Here is a 23,129-nt window from a genome sequence, read left to right as displayed (position 1 = left end):
ATGCACTACTGCATCAATAACTAAGATCTTACGAACTTAAGTCACGTGTTCTTTGCATATGCATCAATTGTTTAAAGCTTAATACCTTTGCTGTGGCAAACACGGATCTGCGACTGTGCTTTCTCACTTCATACAGTCCTCCTCCTCACATGTTCACTCCTAAGCCACAAACTTTACAAGCCATTTAAGTGACTCCCATAGCAACCACACTTTACAGTCATAACAGACAGGGTTTGGAGTATGAAGGATATCGTGGGTAATGTGATACAACACAGCAGGCCGCTCTGACTAATGACGCCACCAGAAATGAGAGAGCCTGATGCAACAGACACCAAGGATCATCTCAGGGCACTTAACCTGAGAAGAGCTTTTGCGATGACCATTCACATGACTCAAATAGTAAATCAGACAAATTAGCTCCAGGCAAAAGTCTAAATTGATAAGTACGGCCACTTGGGAAGGTTCTTCCAACTAAATGTTTTATTGTAAAGAGGACCTACCGTATTTTCCACACTATAAGGCGCACCGGATTATAAGGCAGATTATATTATAACCTTTAATGAATGACCTATTTTAGAACATTTTTCATATATAGGGCGCACCGGATTATAAGGCGCATAAGATACTGCAGTCAAACGTTTGACTGGGTTTGCGTTATGCATCCACTAGATGTGCTAAAGGGAATGTCAACAAAACAGTCAGATAAAGTCAAACTTTATTAAAGTCGGCATGAAACGGAGGTTGAGATTGTCATTTTTTCCTTGTTGTGACGTATATCCGAAACGGCTTCTGAAATTAGAAAAAATGTAGGGCGGGGCTTGATTTCGTCCTTCGGGAATTTATTGGATCGTTGGAGGTTGGGCGTTGCAAACAAAATGGAGGCAGATTTGAATGTATCTTCTCTGAGAGGCGGTGCACCGATAGCCGCACCCTCATCGGCTCTGGCCGCACCCTTTCGCCATTGCACGTGACCGAAAGAGAAGAGAGGTCGTTTCGAGGGGGGAGGGAAGGGTAATGTATTTGATTAAAGATTATAAGGGTACATGAATTTAAAAAAAATAATGAAGTGCACAGATAAATCATTTATAATAAACACTACAATATTACATATAAAAAGAAGATTTGTCAAATTTGATTTCATGCCGACTTTAAGCGTTCTGACAACTTCGTTCACTCCCATGGTAACGTTGTTCAAACGTTAAAGGAGAACTCCGGTCAATTTTAACATTGAGCTAATTTTTTTGTAGATTTGGAGTGCTGTCAGTACAGATAACAACGACAAAAACCGGTGTTGCCTACACCGTGTTATCCTCTTTTTAAAATTTGCACCCTGCATGTTGACTTAAACGGGGCAAGTTTTAAACCTGCTTTTAGCCTCTTAACAACCTTAATGTGTCATTACAAGTGCACAGCCATGTGAGTGAACACGGTGAATCTGACTCCAGTAAATGTGAAAGATATGAATAAAAATGATGTTTATTCAGCCAGCTCACATACCCGTATTTTCTTCCTCTTTTCGGTCGAAGTCCACAGTAGTCGATTGTCGAGTGCGCGCACACGATCATTGGTAACTAAGCAACAGTGGAGACTCAGACTGTCAGCTGTCAGCCGATGACAGTGCTGTGTGGCGTTCTGAGAATATCAGCTCAAATGGATAGTTCATCCGAATCAGATGTTGAACACACGGAGGAGTTTTGATCACGCGCGCGAACTCGATATTAATAAAATATTATGCATTGTTTACATGTTCAACTTTTTTTAGTGTGTAATGTTACTGTTTGAGCATGAAAAAGGTCTGTAAAATAACAAAGCACAAAGTCACTCCAACGAGAGTCAGTCCTTCCAGAAAAACACGGAGTTTTTTTGTGATTGTTGCGGGCAAACATCCTTGATTACGCGGCCCATTTTCTTTAAAAATGCGATAGAATATGCGGGATATTTATGCAATTTTTTTGCGATGAAATTGCGGGAACTTGCAGAACTTGCGGGAACTTGCAGAACTTGCGGGAACTTGCAAAACTTGCGGGAACTTGCAGGAACTTGCAGAACTTGCGGGAACTTGCGGGAACTTCCAGAACTTGCGGGAACTTGCAGGAACTTGCAGAACTTGCAGAACTTGCAGAACTTGCGGGAACTTGCAGAACTTGCGGGAACTTGCAGAACTTGCAGAACTTGCGGGAACTTGCAGAACTTGCGGGAACTTGCAGAACTTGCGGGAACTTGCAGAACTTGCAGAACTTGCGGGAACTTGCAGAACTTGCAGAACTTGCAGAACTTGCGGGAACTTGCAGAACTTGCGGGAACTTGCAGAAATTGCGGGAACTTGCAGAAATTGCGGGAACTTGCAGAAATTGCGGGAACTTGCAGAAATTGCGGGAACTTGCAGAAATTGCGGGAAACATTTTTCAACTTTCTGCTAAGATATATGTGACTTTTTTGCGACGAAAATGCGGGGATTATGAAATCATGCAAGCCCCGCATATTTTGCGCGGAAATCAGCAATTTATGCGGCGAAATTGCGGAGTATTTGAAAAAATGCGACCCCCGCATAAATATGCGGACTTTGGCTGATTTTGCATTGAATTCAGCGATCGCATAATCGCGTTTTTCTGGAGGGACTGGAGAGTTATTCTCTATATCAGTGCGCACTGTTTCTGAACTGCACTGTCCAGGAACAAAAATGTCACAATATTCTTTATTTAAATAATTCCCGCCCAAGACATATACACGTCTTGGGGCCTGGTTAAGTTAGGACCGGTTCACACAGAGCTCGTTTTTGCTGTTAAAAACTCGAGATGCAGGTCAGTGGAACGAAAAAAAGAGCAGGTCTAGAATTGTGTTTTTTAAAGTTGAACTTTTAAGTGCCATGTTTATAGAATGCCGTGTCATGCACTAGACTCTGAGGTGCAAGCCCAACGATTAAAGACGTCCATCTAGCGTGTGTTTAAATTGAAAAACAGTGGGAAAGTAGCGCTTTAGAATGGAAAAATGCGTTCTGTGTTAACGGCCCCATAGTTAGTAGTGTGTTGAAACTCAGTTATGGTAAGGGGCGGGACATTTCCCAAACACACTCTAAGGACTTGACCAATCACAACACACTGGTCCAGCTGACCAATCAGAGCACATTGTGCTTTTTTTTAGAAAGAGGGGCTTCATGGAGACAGGAACTAAACAGGGCAGCATTTCTCAAAATCATCGTGAGCCAAGTTGATTGTAGAGAACGTTGGTGCAGATGGTTCTACGATCTATTTAAGCTTAAGATGCTTTTGAGAAATGCAGCCTGGGACAGACTGGGAAGAGAGGTGCTGCAACAATGTAAAACGTGAAAAACAAGGTGTTTTTGGTTTGTTTTTACATTCGAGCATGAAGACCTATTCTAGTAGAAGGCACAATAGGTCCGCTTTAATTTAATGGCATTGGCTTAACAGAAGGTACACAGAGACTATCCATAATTCGAGAACACATTTCAAAGAGATGATCCAACACTAGCAATCGTGTGGCAAAGAAGACTGGAAGGTGTGACAGGTAATTTGCTTCCTGCTCGGATGACGAACCACATTGTGGGACATGTGCGCTCAAGTGTTCGGCATCCAACACGTAATGTACCTGAAAGATTTGATTACCATTTCTTGAAATTCAGCCCTTCCTTTTTTTCTTCGTATCCTTCAGCCACAAAATAATAGGATTGTATTCTTACAAGGGCAATATATCAATGGGCTTGGCAAGGAGTTTGACCTTTTCTTACAATGAAGTGTTGAAAAGCACTCAAGCAGTGTAAACCATCTAAACTTTATGTGGATTTTTAGCCTCTCAGAGGTCAGCCTTAGTGAGAGCGTCTGTTCGAACTTTGCCAGTATTGGTAAACAAAAGTCAATCTAAAGGATTGCAATGGAAATTCACAGAGTTACTTCTCTATAGGAATACCTCTTCATAAAGTTGTTTCTTGCACTCTACCTCCTGTAAAGTTAATGGCTAATACACAAACGCATGGTTTCATCACATCAAAACAATGAAGAGGGGTCTAATAAATGTCTCTATACTCTTGTTCTGTGAATGCATAAAAGCAATCCACCTACGCAAGGAGCTCAGCTGCAAAAGTTTAGGGGGTGGTCAGATACCCCATGGCCAAATTCAGATGCTTTCTGGAGGAGCCATTCGATACCACGTCCTGCTATTAACAAAGATTTCTGAGACAAGTGCCTCTGGATATGGAGATTCAACTGTACTAGAGGAGGAAAAATAGGAAGTGCAGAAATGTCAATACCAGCCTACATGTTGTTCTCATGCCCTCTACTATATAGCAGGTTCTTTTAAAGTCCCAGAGTGAAAGTTGTGGTTGTAATTGTGAACCCAAAAATGTGGCTGCAGTGAACACACCCTCACAGACATGCTAGGGTAATAAAAACCCTATAATGTGTGGACCAAAAACAGTCGTTTTTTTTTAACAGAACATTTTCTCAACTCCTTTAAAATATATATATTTTGGAACTGGAAAACAGATATTATATATATATATATATATATATATATATATATATATATATATATATATATATATATATATATATATATATATATATATATATATAAGTTTTTTGTTATAAGAGACAATAAAACCAACTTTGTGCATCAAAACCACTCCTTTCCTGGTAAAAAAAATTCCCTCGGATTTCCGACAGCTGAATGTAACATTTTTGACAAGCCAAACATGTATGTCTCTGATTAAATGTAATTTAAGCCCTGAAATAAACTTAATGAACTTCCAGAAAATACATATAATGAACTACAAAAAAGCATTTCGAAAGTCTCCAGCACATTTAAAAATCTAACATAGTTCACCCCTCACGCATGTTATTACTGTCGGTTGGAATATTAAAACTAAAACCATGGGCATAACACACTCATGGGCATCAATCACTTCACTGGATAAATAATTACCTTAGGATCCATCTGTTTTCAAATCCACATCATTTGAATATCACGACATCGATGTCTGTAAAAACATAATGTGCACAATACACGGTAGTATTTACGAAAAGCAGAGGTCCAGCAAATCACGCATTTCCTGGGAAACCCACACTACTGGATGTTTTGATAACGTCATCGCTTTCCAAGAAGAGGAAGAAAATGGAGGCCTGGACGGCTTCATTTATGTATATATATATATATATATATATATATATATATATATATATATATATATATATATATATATATATATATATATATATATATATAGATTTTATATAACAATTTATGAACATTCCCTAATGTATATGCTATGGTATTACAAACTGATGTGTAAATTAGACTGTCTACAGGAACACCAAAGTAGATCATGAAAGGAGATCATATCAAAAGCACAGGTTGTCCACTTGAAGGGCTCGTATTCAGGCACAGCCGACATAGATGATCCTTTGGACTTTAATTGAAGCAGTCGCTCTCTCTGAGTGTTCTCCCACCAGTATGAACCTGTTCCCGCAAGCCTACTCTAGAAATTTCCCTGTTTCGCGGGCAGTGATGAGCGGCAATGATTGTCTAGAGGTCCTTGGATAAAAGGCTTCTATTTATGTGCCAGATGGTGTTCTTCTGACTAGGCACAAACAGAGAGAGTGAGTGCGATGTTCTCTCCGTTCTTTTCGTATTTGGGTTAAACGCAGACTGTCAACATGTTCTTTCACAGTGTGCTTATTTTGAAAAGATGAGGCAAAAGAAGAAAATAGAAAATCATCCTGCATAATATTCTGAAATGACAAAAAACTAACAAAACAAAAAAGAAAATTCACTGCTGTGGGCTCAGAGGCAAGGAAAGGGGCAGATCTAAAATTAAGTTTTATTTACCAAGTAATTGTTGCATCGAATAAATCTAAACGTCTCTGAGCACCTGTTATTTACTGCAAGAAAATCATGTTACCTCCAAGGCTCTATAAGAGTCCTTCAAAACATCTGGAAACTGGATGTCTAGATTCAGCTGGTAATTTATAAAAAATAAAAATAAAAGTCTGTTACTCCGATGCAAATTCAACATTTGCATGTATTCTGATAAAATAGTTTAAAAGCAACATAATTCTCTATACTGTAGTATAAAAGTTTTCGAGAATGCTAACTTTCTCCAGCCATTGTAGACCTGCTTGCTACAAGCTGAGTAATGGGTTTGCAATGGTATATACATTATCTTTTATCACTGAATTTAATAATGTTGCAGCAGTGGTCTGATAATGTATAACATGATATTTAACCATACACACACACCGTTATCTTATTGTCATCTGTTATGCATTGATAAAGAGCAAGACAAAGAAACAAGCAATTTACTGATGAGATAACATCTGCCTGTCTTTACTGTTGTTCACCAACAACCATGAATTCAATAAATGAAGGTCCCCTAGCAAACAACACCACCCATCTGACTTCACTCTGACCAATAAACAGAAACAGTTTGAGTTTGGTGAACACGAACACAGATGCACAAAGCCATTCTGAGCTTGTTAGATATTCCACTTATCCTGTTAAACTTATCTTAAATCGAGTGCATCATTAACTACAGCAGTTGCAGGAAAAACAATGTTTCAAGACTTACTTGCCATGCATTATTAAGCAAATTATTATAAGGAATCTATTCCGTCAACACTGTGATATAAGATGCAAGAAACCCTTATATGTGATCCTGGATCACAAAACCAGTCACAAGTAGCACGGGTATATTTGTGGCAAAAGTATGGGTCAAAATTATCGATTTTTCTTTTATGCCAAAAATCATTAGGATATTTTTTGTAAACTTCCTACAGTAAATAATATATAAAACATTTGTTTTTGTGAGTGAATGCAGCACAAACGCGAACATAAATGGACAACTTTAAAGGCGATTTTCTTAATGTTTCGATTTGCACCCTCAGATTCCATATTTTCAAATGGTTGCATCTCGGCCAAATATTCTCCTATCCTAACAAACCATACATCAATGGAAATTTTATTTATTAAAGGAGCTGTATGTAAGATTGTGGCCAAAACTAGTACTGCAATCACTTTCAAATTACTGTAGAGTGGTGTATCCCCTCCCCCTCCTCCCTGACTCGAGGTTGCCAGATCGGCTGCAGGATCCAGCAGGAACGTGATGAGCTGCAGCTGTGGTAACTGAGCAGAGCTGGCAACCCGGATGCCGCAACACTACTGACTTCGTGATTGGTAGATAGGTGGAGGGTGGAGCATCAGACCAAAACACAAGATGACAACATCAACATCAGTTGAGGGCTGCAACTGCACTTTTTAAATGACAATATCCTGGCCGGACTACTGTTGTCAGTGATATAAGTATTTGAAATGAACATGATTTCTTAATGTCTAGTGACATTTCAGGGCCATTTTATGATTAATTGAAATACATTTCTTACATACAGCTCCTTTAAGCTTTCAGATGATGTATAGATCTCAAATAAATAAAAAATTACCCATGTGACTGGTTTTGTGGTCCAGGGTCACATATGGCAATTGCTTTTATCAAAAGAGAGACAATGTTATAGCTAGGGCCGAATTTCACAGAGAAACTTTTTCCATGAGGAAATGGAATAATAGGCATAACACATGATAATGGAGATAAAACTGTACAAGAAAAAAGGGAACGTACAAAGGCTAAACTTATGATCAGGAGGATACATTTTGGGTCCATTTTAAATCACATCCTCTAGTAATTTTGGGATGAAACAAGTAATAATTGTAGCTTAATGGTGACTAGTAGCCAATGCTACAGCCTCTAATATATTCAGCTAAAGCTCTCAGCGTATCAGGGCCTCCGCCTCGCTAATTTTGGCTTGAGAGCAGATGGTGGCGGCCTTTTTAGGATCATCAATGTGTCTGGAGCTTAATCATTCCTGCTGCTCCACGTTAGGAACAAACAGCAGTTCAGCATAGAGAGCGAGAAAAGAAACTGAGGAAATTACTCAAAACAGTTACCGATTCATAATTCATAAGACAGCAAGACAAGCCAAATATAGCAACACCAAAAGAAAACAAAAAAAAAACACTAAAAAGCACAGACATATGCAACAGGCGTGCTTAGATTCGGCATAATTTCATTCAGATATATCCACGGTATTATCTAATCTCATCCTCTAAGAAGAGGAAGAAAGCATCTAATCTGCAGTGATGCAGAAGAGGAAGAACCTCATACAGTTTTATGTTGGTCAATGGAGCTACTGGGGCCCAAGATGAGCGTGAAAGCGCAACAAGACCCTCGAGCAGAAAAACTCGGAAAGCGATGCCCTGCTGCACTGATTTATCAACTCTGGCACACGAGTAGTACATGCAACAATTATGGGTCTTGATTAACTGCAACTGCTAGCATTTAACATGCAGAACAAATGGGCCTGATGCAGTTATTGGCATGAGGAGAACCAAATGTCATGGTTTAGCATTAAGCTTGTTACCTGTATGCTGAGTCTGGAAATCTCATTGCAGTTTTTCCCCATGATGCACTGCACCTCTGACACATTTCCTAGGGAATAGGGAGGGGGCATGGGAAAGGATGACATTGTGTGCTTTGACGTTCATTGAAAGCAAATCAACAATGAACTACTCAATCGACCCACAAATTCAGCTCAGAGGTAATGTCAGCTCTGGGTCATTGGCTGATTGATGACACACACTCTTCTGGTAATGAAACTCTCTGCTCAAAACACTGTGCAATCAGACTGACCGCAACGTCCAGAACTTTCTGTTCAGAGATGTTTGGTAACAAATGTGCAACCTCCTTAAAGAGTAACAAGCCACAGCAACAAAGCATTTTCAACCCAGTACAAGATCAGAGGCATTAACTGGCCTTCACTGCTTTGATCTGGAGAGGTGGTTGTGGTCTGAAAGAAAAACGATGGACAATTTAGGAATACATACCCACTACAAAGAAAGTCTAGGGTATGCTGAAATTGTAGGATTGTGTGGACAGACTGCTGCAAATAGATACTTCACTCAACCAAACATGTAATTAAGAACACTACGCTTTTAGAATATTAAGAGAGGGAACCATTTGTCTGTGCTAAAGTTGTCAAAGACTTTGCAATCCATAACGTTTTCAGCTGCATATCAGCATTCAAATAAACTCTGACCTGCACAGCGAAAGACATTTGACCAACAGAGGATGCAAACGTCACTGATTGATCTCTTGGCCAATTTCAAGAATGCACAAAAATGTCAAACTTGCATGGGTCCAAAAAACTTTTGCATAATCTAGAGCAGGGGTTCTCAACTCTGGCCCTTGAAGTCCACTTTCCAGCACAGTTTCTAGTTCCTCCTCTTTCTAGTAATCCTGAAGACCTTGATTAGCTTGTTCGGGTGTGTTTGATTAGGGTTGGAGCTAAACTCTGCAGGAAAGTGGAACTTGAGGGCCAGAGTTGAGAACCCCTGCTCTAGTGAATGAATGGACAAAAAAAAAAAAACTGACGTCAGAACAGCACAGATGGTGATGGTTAACTTGACAGGTTATCTTCTGAAAAATGCAACACAATGATTTTAGGCAAGCCAGACCACTAAAATCAGGGTAACTTGTAAAAATCATGCCAAGCATTTCAACAGCTGTGGTCTGAGGTTTGTATAATTTTTTGAGCTGGTAGAAAGGAAAAGGAAGAGAGATGAGGGTGGCCTTTCTTACCCTTTTGTGAGAGTCTTTTGTGATGCAGCAGTTTTTGAACACAATGAAGGTTCTTTGTGGGGGGCTGGTGCAGGGGTCTAGGGTGCATTCCTTAGCCGTGGATCCTGCATGTGTGTCCATTCCATGGTCAACTAATTGAAAAACCTGAGGCCCTTTGCAAAGCAGGCCAATATGGGCACCATCAGAAATCATCTACTTAACTTCCAGCAGTATAAATCAATCGAATCGTCTCGTCACTTGTGAACTGAAAGCCAATTTGGTCAATGGAGAAGCTTTTGTTCATTCATTCACATTCCTGGCTAACCCCTGACTGGTGGCTTAATGTTTCACTTGCACAATTGATGCAAATTCACTCCTTAGTTCAACAACGTCGCAAATCTGAATTCATTCAGTGAGCAAATGTATAAACCAATGGGATTAAAATGTTCTTACAGGATTTTATTTCACAATCTCTCTAAAGTAAAGCTTACCGTATACTGTTGAGCAAATAGCAAGAATAAATAACCAACTGCTGTACGCAGCTTGGACCTGGTGTTCCTGCTTCATACACCCAGGCGTACAATCAGACAACAGCTGGCTGCCTCCAACAGATTTGCTTCCATGATGCCTATTTTGACTTTTCTAGCTCTGCTGTTCTAAAGCTTACTTGTGAAAAAGCATGACATCAAGTCACAGATTTGACTCCATCGGCTTATCAAGCCAGAAACTGTTTTCTCTTATGCAGGTTTGCTGGGAAATGAAAGCAACATATGGCAGCACATCTCCAAATGTACAATCTGAGAAAGTAAAACAAAATGTTTTTTACCCAGGGCGTGACAGTTTCACTTGCATTTGTGAATAAAAATATGTGTGTGCAAATTGTAAAATGTTTTTAGGAGCACGTGTGAATTTTAAAAAGTCCCTGCGGGTCCTGGAAATGTGCTTAATTTATGAAATGAAGGTCATTCAAAGTTTTAAATATCTTAAATGGTACAACAAATGTCTGAATTGTCATTTTAAGAGGTCTTAAATGTGGGGATGTAAAAACAGAAATCGTGAATCATGTCATTATTAAACTTCAAAAGGCAGGTATTTAATTAAATGTGAGCACTGCATGTTCCAAGTCAAAACACAACGCTGTTGCGCGTTCGAAAGACCCGGGGTTTCAGAGCAGTTCACAATCAATGAATACTGAGCATTTACGCCAATAAATTGCTTATTATCTACTGTTGATGAATTATGACAATGTTTAATTTATGCTGTTTATATTGTAACATTGTGACGTATGTGAAACGGCTTTTTGAACAAGAAATGTAGGACGGGACTTGTACATTGGGAATTGATTGGATGGTTGTGGTTTGCCAATGGTGGATCTCATGTGCGTGACAGGATGACCCGCCGTCACGCCAGTTAACGCGTCATCAGAGAAGAGAAGGTGCTGCAAGAGGGAAGTTATTTTAAATGAAAAATTACGAGGAACATGAATTAAAAAAAATAATAATGATGTGCATAGATTTTGAATAACACTTTTATAATAAATATGGCAATATTCTACAAAAAATAGGAACTGTCAATTTTGATTTCATGGTGACTATAGCACATTCAATATATGGATTTTACTAGTATTGACAAAATCTGTTTATGCACACACAGTTTAAAGTAGACTAGAACTGCACGATATATCGTTTTAGCATCAATGTCGTGATGTGCGCAAAACACTATTTTATCTATTTTCATTGTTATTTGTGTTTCAACTCTGGAACACATGTAAAGCCCTGATATGCACAAAAAAGAACAGGAGAGACAGAGAAGGTAAGAGCGGGAGAGAGAAGTCTGTCACACATCCTCCTGAAAGAAGCAGCAGTGAGCTGGCACAGTTGTGTTTGTTTGGCTGGCTCGCTCTCACCGTTGCCTCCGCAATACACAGCGTCATTAAGGCACTTGAGAAGACTCTGGGTGATTTCAGGTGAACGAATCCTGCTGCGGTGTGGTTAGGGCAGCCTGAGGGAAAAAACTCTCAGCTGTGCCCTTTAAAGTGTTAGCTGGTCCCGGTTGAAGTGCACCATTAGGGTTGCTGCCAAGGACACCAAGTCATGGATGAGTGTTTGAGAGCAAGAGAAGATGATTCAGTGAGTGCACTGTTATCAGTATTCAGCACAAAACATGCAGTTCAATGTATACATCCCTCGTTCAAAGCTTCAGCCTCCATGACCACCACGTAAACGCCACTTACCTGAGAGCACGTCTAGTTCTGTTTAATCACAAGTGTAGTGCTTTTTCTTAAGCTCTTAAAAGACAATAAGTAGCATAAACAGAATATGGTGACACAGGCCTTCCTGGAGGCCTGTTATCATTCCCACATGAATCCAAGTTACGGAGTGCAGATAAACAGAAGCAGGTTCAACGTGTAGGTCAGTCTCCCAGGTTCCATTCCACCATTAATCAGTCTCCAAACTTCACACCATAGTGAGAAATATTTTCCTGTCAACTGCTCATGTGAGCGATGATGAGGAACTTGGTACAGAGCAAACTGGAACGGAGACATGGACCAAATCACAGTATGCACAGCATGTCTCCTTGACCCTGATTTCAAAGCAAAATATTCCAAACCCTTCTGAAAGAAAAATGGAGGAGTAAACAAAGTTTGTTCGAGTGGTGTCTGCATGTCGATCTGACCTTCGATCTGATTTCACAAATATCAGCAAGATTAGATATCACCAATGTAGTTTTGGAGTCTCCAGCAATAGGTTTGCATGCATCCAAGGTCAAAAATCACTTTAATTTTGTCATAATATACACTGCACATCACCTCATTTCTCAAAAAGTCTGAAAATGATTTGTTTGAAGATTCAGTCTCTTTAACCCTTTCTTTCCACGAGCCCAGTCTGTTGTGAAACGAAACGCTATAGTGTACATGTTTTAAATTAATATTACTCAGAACTTAACTGTTACAAGGATACCTAAAAATAAAGAGTAACCCTTATATTTAGGGTTATTAGCTTTATTTCAATGAACAAAAACTATTTGAATAGTTTTGGTTAACAATAGCAATACTGCTTATAGCTGAAGAAAGTAGCAGCTGGCCTCCACAAGCCCCATCTTGACCGGTAGGCTATATATGATTTACACATGAGGCCTACTTTCTGTGAAAATCACAGGTCAATTGGGAAATAGCCTACATTTATATTGCTCTAAAAACAACTTTTCCTGATCTCATCAGTCTGAATCTTATCACAAACCTTATTTAAGCTACACCATTGCATATTATTAACTGTAACTAATCCTATTCTATAAATAAATCACCTATATATAACTTACTGGAACATTCCCCCAGTTTGTACCACACGTAAAAGTCACGTACAGGGCTTCCCCCATAAGCCTGTTAGGTCTAAGCATCCTGGGAACCATAGCTTAGTGACATAACGTCACAACAGTGCAAGGTATGCACAAAGCTCAAGCCTGATGCCAGAGTAACACCAGCTATTAGCACCCCGTTTCCCCTCAACACCCTCAAATCCAGTCGTGTGAATTTTCACTGAGATCACAACAATCCTGAGTCAAACTACAGGCCATTTGCACCTACATGATGTGGTGATAGACAGGCATGGATTAGAGAGACAAGTCACTGCCCTCCCCCTCCTCTCGCCACTTTACACAAGCCACAGCGGTGTGATGTGGCACATTTATGGGGGAACAGCAAGCATGCTTTATGGGTGGTTAAATTGACTAGATGTTTTTTTCTTAGAAACAGGGCAGATAAAGTCAGTGCATTGGCATCACGCCAGCACATTTAGGATAAATGAGAGGCATAAGAGTCTCTCTTCAGATTATCTAAACGCGCTATGGTTTATCATCTGTCACTGTCCACAGAAAAGGTCCAGAGTTATAGGCTACTTCTAATAACAGTTCAGCCAACAGTGTGCACTTTATATACACTGTCTGGGCAAAAACAAAAAGTCGCTGTTTGGATTTAAATAGACAAATATAAGAGTCTATAACTAGCCTACAACATTATTGCAGTGATTATTATGTTTCTTTTGGAGTGTGTAGCTTTTCATATCTTAAACAACCACGAAGGAAGACATATGGCCATATTCCAGGATGACAATGTTACGATTCATCAGGCTCAAACTGTGAAAGAATGGTTTTCACACAGGAATTGGCTCCTATGAGTCTACACCTTAAATTCATTGAAAGATTTTAGGATTTTTTTTTTTTTTTTTGAAAAAAATGGGATGAATGTATGAATATATAATGAATATATAAGACCACATCCCGATTTTGCCATTACTATGTCATGTTATGGCTATTTCTGAATCAAATCCTTGGCTAATAATTTCTTTATCAAAATCTTTATCCTTGAACTGTACACCATCTTCTGTTTGCCATTGCCAGCTAAGATGAGATAATAAAGATATTCTTTTATTGATAAGAAATTCATTAAGAGAACAGTCTGCTTTAAGTCCTTCCAAGGAACGGTCAAGGCAGATAAGAGTAAAATCTAAGAGAACCGGCAAATTCCCCTAATAACAATCTATCCCTGGCAACTCAAAGCTTCCGATAGAAAGAGGCGGCACAGTCTTGGCAGGGTGTCATTCCCACTGACACATAATAGAAGACTGACATTTCTGAAGTTATATCACACTTTAAAAAAAAATGCAATTACAGAGAACCAAAAGTAGCCCATGTTTGAAGAGAGAGAAAGTCTGACCTTGCTTTTGAACATGAAACAGAAATTGCATTTCTTTATTTCAGAAAGTCAAATGGCAGGGCATGATGACATGTCAATGAGGACACATGGACAAAGCAACCTAATCATAACAGAAAACTCAAACATCAACCATTTTAATGGCCTTGCTTCAGTATTCTTCAACAAAAGCCACAAAACTGACTTACATACACTCAAACAATACCTTTCTCTTCTTTGAAAGTGAAAAGCAAAACTAGATATTAATGTCTACATGCCAACCATCGACAGAGAAAGCACTGGCTAATGTAGCAAAAGAGAAAGAAAGTCTATCATTATAACCAACAGCAAAATCAATTCATAGCTAATCACAACCTACAAATACAAGATAAATCTGTAGGTTTCTCACAGTGTTTTTATCCAAAGAAAATGACCATGGCACAAATGGGACTACAGTATACTTTAATAAAGAAACTTGGGTAACACTTCAAAATCACTCATAACAATCATCATTTAATTAAACATGGCTTCAATCGTGTACAATCAAACAATACCTTTAAAGCGCAATGAAAAATTAAATGGCTACATGCATGTTGAGATGCACATCAACTACTTATCTAAAAAGCATTAGCCAATGTTTGCGAATGACCTAATTTTTAAAGTTATTATAAAAGTGTTGTACACCGTATGTTTGGGAACTGAATGTTTTGCCCCGGATAAAACGCATGCACTGCAGCGCCACGACACGCGCACTGCGGGTCTTTCAATCATTAGAAACAATCACTCACGCGCTCAAAATCAACGTGATCAGATCAAAAACCAAGGGAAAGTACTCAGTAGATCTGTCACCGATCATCCTCTGACAGCTGGGAGGTAAATTGATGTGAATTTACAGCTGTTACGGTGCTAGTATAGGTCTGATAGGCCAGAATTATCGCCGCACAATGACACACGGCAGCGGATGAACGGTACAAAACGAGCTCCATCACAGTTCACGTTAACTTACCTTTTTCATTCGCGGTGCCTCGGCCACGGTGCCATCGCAGTTGACAAACGCCTCGCCGCCGTTCTGTTGCTGGTCCGGCCGCTTCATCGCGGACGCCTGCGGCATCTTCACGGGGTTCGGAGCGGCGGTCACCGGGCTCGGATCCCCCGCCGCGGCCGCTGCTGCTGGTGACGAAGTTGAGTTATTTTCACTCTTCTTCTCCTCTGCCTTGGGTGTCAGTGGAGATATGGCGGGGAGAGAGTCTTTACCGGCCACGTCTTTTAATTCGACCTCGGCCATTTTCACTGCCACAGCCTGGACTGACATCGCTGCGAACCGCACGGTGCTTCTTTTTCCAATACAGAGAGAAGCGACACACGAACGGATACGCACGGTGGGATGACGCTCGGCGCTAAGCACCATGGGACATGCAGTTTACGTTACCATAGCGTCTACTACGCATAATGTTAAGCATGGTTAATAATAGTGAACGAACGACAGTGGTAGTAATAATAACGATTTTTTTCCAGGAGATAGACTTCTTAAAACTTCGTAACAGAAATCTTTCAAAAACGACATTATATAATCATCTTATAATAAAATAACAATATTATTATACTTTTAAGACTTATACCTTTTTACCATTAAAAAATATATTTTATTATAGGTTTTTATTATTATACTATCTATAAGATTTATAAGTTATCAAACTCTGGCAAACATTACTTTGCATTTACAAAAGTTGCCTACTGTAGTAGTAGTACTACATCATATGGTAATACCATGGTACTAAAATAATTACTATGTTAATGTACCATGGTATTTACATGGTAATTATTAAGTACCATGGGATTACCATATGATCTACTAATTCAAAGTATAGCATGGTTGTACCAGGTTTGGAACAGTTTGACCACTGTTGGGAGGCTCATTAAAATACTTTTTATATTCTCTCACACCTTATGCATGAACATTATAAAGCAATTTCATATTGGCATTCTAGGAAACTCCAGTTATAGAACTGGTGAAGCTGCAAATACTATAAAAATAGCACATACTTGTGTTCCTATCATTTATAATCACCCGTAGGAGTGCAGCACTACCATCCAGTGGTTAACCGAAGGAATAGAGTTCAAGGCTATGGAGTGATAAATATAAGAACATTGCTGGGCATTTATTAAATTGAAAACCAAAGACAAAAGTGGAAGCTCATTTCATTTCATGTTTCACTTCAGACACGATAGAAAAAACAAACACTTGTTTATGTAATTTGGCACTAAAGATCAGGATCACCTATCCACCAAGCTCTTCTGTACATTGTCAAAGTAATAGTGAGAAGAAATAAGAAAAGCCCTTCATTGAGAGCAAGTTAATGAACATCATTACACCAAAAGTAAATTTGTCTTGTTGTTGTTCATGGTTGTATGGTTGTAACAGGTGTTCATTCATACAGAAAAGAAAGGGTGAAGAAAAACCAATAACTACTTTTAAAAATCATATAACTCTTGCAGTGGCCAACCACTCTGACTAGCCTGGAAGAATTTACATTCATGTAGAACTACATTGTCTTTCTTGTATGATGAACAAAAAATACAAAAAAATATTTTTACAAAATTCAGTGGAACAAGGGTCTATTTTGACTCCAAATATCTCAGCGTCGAATTTTAAAACATTTTCTTCAGCTAAAACGACTTTCTGTGCTTAATCTGTATTTGCATCAAGTTTGCATGTACAATGCATCTCAAAAACATTCAACATCACAAGAATGTAAAGGTAAAAAAGTCTATCACATCTCAAGGCTTGTGCAGTGTTTTCCTCCAAGCGGCAAACATGACCATATCAGTCCCCAAAGATCCAGAGTACATTCACTCCTGAAAGACCGAGATTCACTCTCCTGTTGCAAAAAAAGTGTGGAAAAGGTTTCATCCATTTCGCACTTCAATGTAACAACAAGCAGATCAGACATAATATGATGGATCTAAACTCACCCCAGCATGCCAGACTCCTTGGTTTTGATAATGTAGAGGAACATGAGGATGGTATGGAACAAGTTATTTCTGCCCTGTGAGAGGGGGAGGGGGGAAGAAATTATAAGTCACAAGAACAGAAGAGTTCCTTCACTGTAAATATGGTTGGAGAGTATCAACTCACCTTGGGCAAGCTGTAGACGTGTCCCTGGTAGACGAGCTGAAAATGAGGAGGGTTTGTGCTACTTTGATGGATGCAGAACAGGTTCTCATTGGACACGTCTGTTAGAAATTCACACAAAAAACGTCATATTTGACATTGTTGCAGCACCTCTTCCCAGTCTGTCAGTACAGCTCTGGAGTGCGTTTCCCGAAAGCATCGTTATCCAACTATGATCGCAATTTCCATTGAACTCTATTGATAACGACGGAACTTGCGACCATAGTTGGCTTTGGGCACCCCTGTTTAGTTTCTGTCTCTGTGAAGCCCCTCCTTCTGAAAAGTGCAATGTGCTCAGATTGGTCGGTTGGACCAAAGTGTTGTGATCGAGTGTGTTTGGGAAATGTCCCACCTCTTACCATAACCGCGAGTTTACCTACTAACTTAACTCAACAAGGCCTCGCACCATATTTTGTGCATGCCTTGGGCAGGATTTATTTAATATATAATATAATATTTAATATATTGTGACTGTTTGTTCCTGGAAGAAAGGCGTTTCAGGGAGTTCAGTGCACACTGATATAGAGAAGAACCCCCTTTGGAGGGACATTGTGCTTTGGAACTTGCAGACCTTTTCATGTTCAAACAGCAACATTACACACTAAAGCAAGTTGAACAAGTACAATAAAACATTAACTCTTTAAAAATGCTGTATAAAACTCAATGCAACAATGTCTCAGCATACCTGGTTTATCTGGTGTCTGTATAAAATGCTGGGACGTAAAGGTTTTTCCGTCAGGATACTTAGGATGTGGCGGGAGCCGTGAGTCCAGGTATGTACACAGCACATGCATCAGGATCTGATGAGCACAGAAGTGTTTGTGTAAAGTGTAGAGCGAAAATAAATGCACTGCATCATTACAAATATTATTGATCTCCTCTAAACTGTAATACATTGGTAATGCAACAATGCTGCAAATGTTTGGAAGAACACACAGCAGAGTCTGTCGGAAGGTCCGTGTCCCATTTGCGGTTTTTCAGATCTCCTCCTCCGTTCCAGCGGAAAGAGCTCATGCAGCCACTGTGGGCTAGTTCTGCAAGACAAGAGCAGTGATACAAATGAACACACAGGGGCATCATCCTGGTTCATGATATTGGACTATGTCAAGTCGAAATATTTATAATGTTTAAGCGCAATTGATAATATCAGTGAATTGTGTATTCTGCTCACCCTTGATTCTCTCCACAAGATACTCCTGGTTTGGTGTGACGTCCAGATACTGTACGATGGCATTGAGGGTGGGAATTGCAGAGGCTTTGACCACGGCAGCTTGTTTGAGACTGCTGATGCTGGCCTCTTCGTGAAACAAGGAAAACAGAAGTGAGACATAATGAAGTAAGCTCAAACTTTTACAATTCAATATCTTTGGAAGAAAAGATGATTACCTCCGATCTGTAGCTCAGGGCAGCCTATCCTCCTGAGCTGACTGTTGACAGAGTCCATCTCTCTGACCAGATGAACTAGAATGGTGTCATTTATCCACTGCAATAAGTCGATAGAGAAAAAGAGTGACAATTTATGGTTGAAAATTTTGGACAATTGATGATGGACGGATGGATGGATGGAAATTTGGACAATTTATGATGGACGGATTGCTGGATTTATTTTGACAATTTAGGATGGATGGAAATTTTGGACAATTTATGACGGATGGATATCTTGGACAATTTAGGATGAACGGATGGATGGAAATTTGGACAATTTAGGATGGACTGATTGATGGAAATTTTGGACAATTTAGGATGGACGGATTGATGGAAATTTTGGCCAATTCAGAATGGACGGATGGAAATTTTAGACAATTTAGGATGGATGAATGGAAATTTTGGGACAATTTCGAATGGATGGACGACAATTTTTGGACAATTTAGGATGGATAGATGGCAATTTTGGACAATTTAGGATGGATGGATGAAAATTTTTGGACAATTTAGGATGGATGGACTCACATTTCTCAGCTTAGCAGTCCAGCTGTCAATATTTTCCGTCACCACACGACTTGTTGTGATTCTTGCCCAGACCTGTAATAAATCTCTTCATTTTAAAACACTAAAGAAATTGTTTTTGAAATGAATATAAACAAAGATGCTTTGAAATTTTGCTATTCCTTTCATTCTCACCTCTTCAGCAGCTTGTTTGGAGCCCAGCTCTGTGTCGTCTTTATTGGCAGATGGTGCCTGTGAACGGCAGGCCGGCTGGTATTGAAACTTCCTCAGGCTCTGTGCGTAATCCCCCACTGAACGACTGTAGTTCCAGAACGATGGACTGTGTCTTGGAGATGTTGACTCTGGACTTCCTAAATAAGAAAATATTGCAATGCCGAAGTCTTAGCACAGCCACAGTTTGATTCAACACCTTTATGTGCATGCAGGCCTCTTACCCAATTGACTGCGGTGGCTTTTCTCCTCCTCCGTACGCAAAAACTTCTCCAAAGTCTTTAGGTCATCGATGTAGTCCTCCTTACCTCCGGGTGAATTAAAGACGGATGGGGATGTGCGGTAACGAGCACGGAGACTGGTGCCTTCTGCCGGCCCGAGGTTGCTTGGGTACGGAGAAGAACTCGGACTATAGTTCAGCACCTACAGACATAAAAAGGGAAATGCAGTGGGTGCGTGAACAGAATAAAATATTGACAACACAGTTTTAATGAAGCATTTCAGAATACTCAACCTTGCCAAATGCCATGGAGGGCGAAAAGGGTCCTCCTGCTGAAGAAGGGCTGCTCAGAGGTGGACTGAACCCAGACACACAGCTGGGGGAAAACTTGGGGCTGGTGCTTGAGGGTCGAGCAGGACTAAAGCTGAGTACATTCTGTCCCTGCAGGGGCGATGACTGGACTGATACAGGAGCTTCTTTTTTCTCTTGTTTCTGAGGTGGAGAGGCTTGAATCCCTATTAAAATCATTTTTATTATGCATTTGAACATTGTATTTCTTATTTGAATGATACTGTTATAGACCTACTGTACTTGAAAAACTTAAAGGACTGTTATTGTCATTTGTATCTCATTATTTGTAATTTCCATGTGCTCTAATAGTCTGTAATCAAAATAACTTCCCCCTCCCTTATGCGGCGACATCTCTTCTTTGGTGACGTGTTTACTGGCGTGAGGGCGGGACAACCTGTCACTCACATGAGATCGACCAATAGCAAACCACAACCATCCAATCAATTACCGATGAACAAAATCAAGTCCCGTCCAACATTTATTCTTCTTCGAGAAGCCGTTTCACTCGGTCACGTGTCACGATAGGAAAGAAAAGACTATTGCAACTTCCGTTCCATCTCGACTTTAAATCAATTCATTATAAACGTATGCAAGAATTAACTATATCTGTTGTCTTTGCATTGATATGAGAAATAAGCATTATGCATGATTGTTTTTACCCAAAACACGTTCTTACAGATGCCAAATAACTCACCTGAGCCCCGGAGTCCAAGAAGTTGATGCTGTTCTGGACTAACGGCGATTGTGGTTGGGGCCATAGTGTACTTGAAATACTTCCAAAAGTCAAAAAGCGCATTGAGACTGAACAAGGAAGCCATGGCAAGTTCTGTCCAAGAAAACCATAGTTAGATTAAATGAAATATACTTAATGATGGTCCATCACATGAGGATGATCATATGGGTGTCTGTGACACCCTTTGAGATATTATTATATGCTTACTTACCAATATACCAGATGGGCCAGTAAGTTATGTTATAGTATCTGCTAAGAAGCTTTCCAGACCTAAAAGACAAGGTGACTTGGTTACATGTGGTTCAGAAGACTTATCAGATTAGGGGCTATAATTCTTAACATGTATGACTATGAACTCACATCTCTGTATAGATCATCCCAGCCAGAGACATATTTAGCACAGCCCATGCCAGGACAACCTGCCTTGCCTGTTCCTCCCTCCTAAGCTTTATGGTCTTGTCGATGAGGGAGATCATGCCTTCCTTTGATGGGGTCATATCTGCACTAGATCCTCCACTACACCATAAGTTCTTGTAATAAAACAGAAAACATAAACAGACTATAACAAAAGGCACATCATGAATATCAAGGCATCTGAACGACTGAAATAAGATTGGACTGTTTTGTGTCTGAAGGCAAATAAAACTATACAATTGTGAATGTAACACCATGATCCATGTAAACGAGCTGTAATGTTGAGTTACATTATGAGCCTTTTAGGCAATGTGCACTTGTAAAATACTTCCCTAGCAAACTCTACACTGGAGAACTCAGGCGACAATAAACAAAACACGAAAGAATATATAGGTTTCATGGGTAAACTGCATCTAAACTCTGTTTAAATGTGTCTGATACATACTTCCTCTCAATCAGTCCTGCATGAACGCGGTAAAGTAGAAAGAGTGAAAACAGCAGCAAATAAATTACTTTTGAATAACATTTCAAAATAAAAGTCTCTTAACGTGAGAAAATGGACTCGGGAGAAAATTGACTGGCTGTTGCAGCTCCAAACCTAGACAGTAAAAGAAACCAGTTTGTAAATTCCAGGATTTTATATGGACAGCAGATAAACCAGATATTCTCAGAACGGTTTGAATATATTATCTTTAATATATTATCTACATGAGGATTTTCTTAAATTTCGTGTTAATTGATATGCTGATTGAAAAACATTATATAATTATATAATTTATATAAATTATAAAAAAAATCATATGCTGTTCTAAATAATAAAAATGTATTCGTATCTATTTTAATTATTTACTATATGGTATAAATTCAGATGTTAAAGGCATAGTTCACCCAAAATGAAAATTTTGTCATAATTTTACTTACCCTCATGTTGTTCCCGTATAAGTTTCTTTCTTCTGTTGAACACAAAATAAGATATTTTAAATAATGTTAGTAACCAGACAATTGACTGAACCCACTGACTTCCATGGTATTTTTTTCCTACTATGGAAGTCAATGGGTGCCGTCAACTGTCTGGTTACCAACATTTAAAATATCTTCTTTTGTGTTCAACAGAAGAAAGAAACTCATACAAGTTTGGAACAATTTGAGGGTAAGTAATTAGCCTGCACATTTTTGGATGAATTACCCTTTAAAAGCAAATCTGCCTGATATGCAACAAACTCCCTGCAAATCCGGTTTTAAACACCAGAGGTCAGCAAGACACTGTGCAAACCATCATGCCCTTATGAAAATGGGTACAACTTTCAGTCTTGCTTCACAACACAGCTGTGATAAAGATGGAGACCATTAGGCTTTACCTGGAGTAAAGGAGAGCTGACATCTCTCATTTTATCATTTGTGCGTTTTTCTTAAAGCACATTTTAATAATCTAAATAACTTTTTCCATTCTAAAGAAACTTTTGTGCAAAGGAAAGGTTCTATGGATGTTAAAGCTCTTTCATGGAACCATAGATGCCAATAAAAAAACAATTTGTTACAGCACAGTTAGGAGTGTGTGTGTGTGTGTGTGTGAGAGAGAGAGAGAGAGAGAGAGAGAGAGAGAGAGAGAGAGAGAGAGAGAGAGAGAGAGAGAGAGAGAGAGAGCGCGATGACATCATACACGTCTGAGTTCTTGCCTCCGTAATTGGCCCGTTTCCTCCACCAGCGTGGAACACACAAGTGGAGCCAGACACATGCTCATAGGGATTTTCCAGAAAGACGAGGGGCCCAGTTTTA

General features: G+C 39.5%; 2 protein-coding genes across 2 annotated transcripts in view; both read right to left on the bottom strand.

The window, feature by feature from the left end:
• ahcyl2b (adenosylhomocysteinase like 2b) overlaps positions 1–15,676 on the bottom strand; it is a 35,219-nt gene extending 19,543 nt beyond the window's left edge. The window contains exon 1 of the mRNA XM_056233516.1: positions 15,313–15,676. Within this exon, the coding sequence (XP_056089491.1) occupies positions 15,313–15,618 (306 nt within the window). The 5' untranslated portion in view covers positions 15,619–15,676. The remainder of the gene's footprint in view (positions 1–15,312) is intronic.
• A 1,215-nt stretch (positions 15,677–16,891) lies between these two features.
• tmem209 (transmembrane protein 209) lies at positions 16,892–21,881 on the bottom strand. Its single transcript, XM_056233517.1, has 15 exons — positions 21,799–21,881; positions 21,300–21,469; positions 21,151–21,209; positions 20,901–21,032; positions 20,150–20,370; positions 19,860–20,058; positions 19,600–19,775; positions 19,429–19,500; positions 18,865–18,961; positions 18,650–18,775; positions 18,415–18,512; positions 18,164–18,278; positions 17,443–17,540; positions 17,280–17,353; positions 16,892–17,185 (listed from the first exon to the last, which is right to left on the bottom strand). The coding sequence occupies exons 2-15, from the start codon at positions 21,434–21,436 to the stop codon at positions 17,131–17,133; spliced, it is 1,659 nt and encodes a 552-aa protein (XP_056089492.1). The 5' UTR covers positions 21,437–21,469; positions 21,799–21,881; the 3' UTR covers positions 16,892–17,130.
• Between the last annotated feature and the right edge of the window lie 1,248 nt (positions 21,882–23,129).

Source organism: Rhinichthys klamathensis, unplaced genomic scaffold (assembly GCF_029890125.1).
Source record: "Rhinichthys klamathensis goyatoka isolate OS25496 unplaced genomic scaffold, OSU_Roscu_1.1 h1tg000370l_1, whole genome shotgun sequence".
Lineage (NCBI taxonomy): Eukaryota > Metazoa > Chordata > Actinopteri > Cypriniformes > Leuciscidae > Rhinichthys > Rhinichthys klamathensis.
This window is presented reverse-complemented; position numbering and strand designations above follow the sequence as displayed.

Bases quoted from the DNA above. Each gene is read 5' to 3' on its own strand.
- tmem209 (XM_056233517.1), bottom strand. From the start codon at position 21,436: ATGACCCCATCAAAGGAAGGCATGATCTCCCTCATCGACAAGACCATA. The intron at 17,541-18,163 runs GTATGCTGAGAC...AATTTCTAACAG, and splicing joins ACAGACACCAGATAAACCAG to ACGTGTCCAATGAGAACCTG. The intron at 17,354-17,442 runs GTGAGTTGATAC...CCCCTCTCACAG, and splicing joins ACGTCTACAGCTTGCCCAAG to GGCAGAAATAACTTGTTCCA.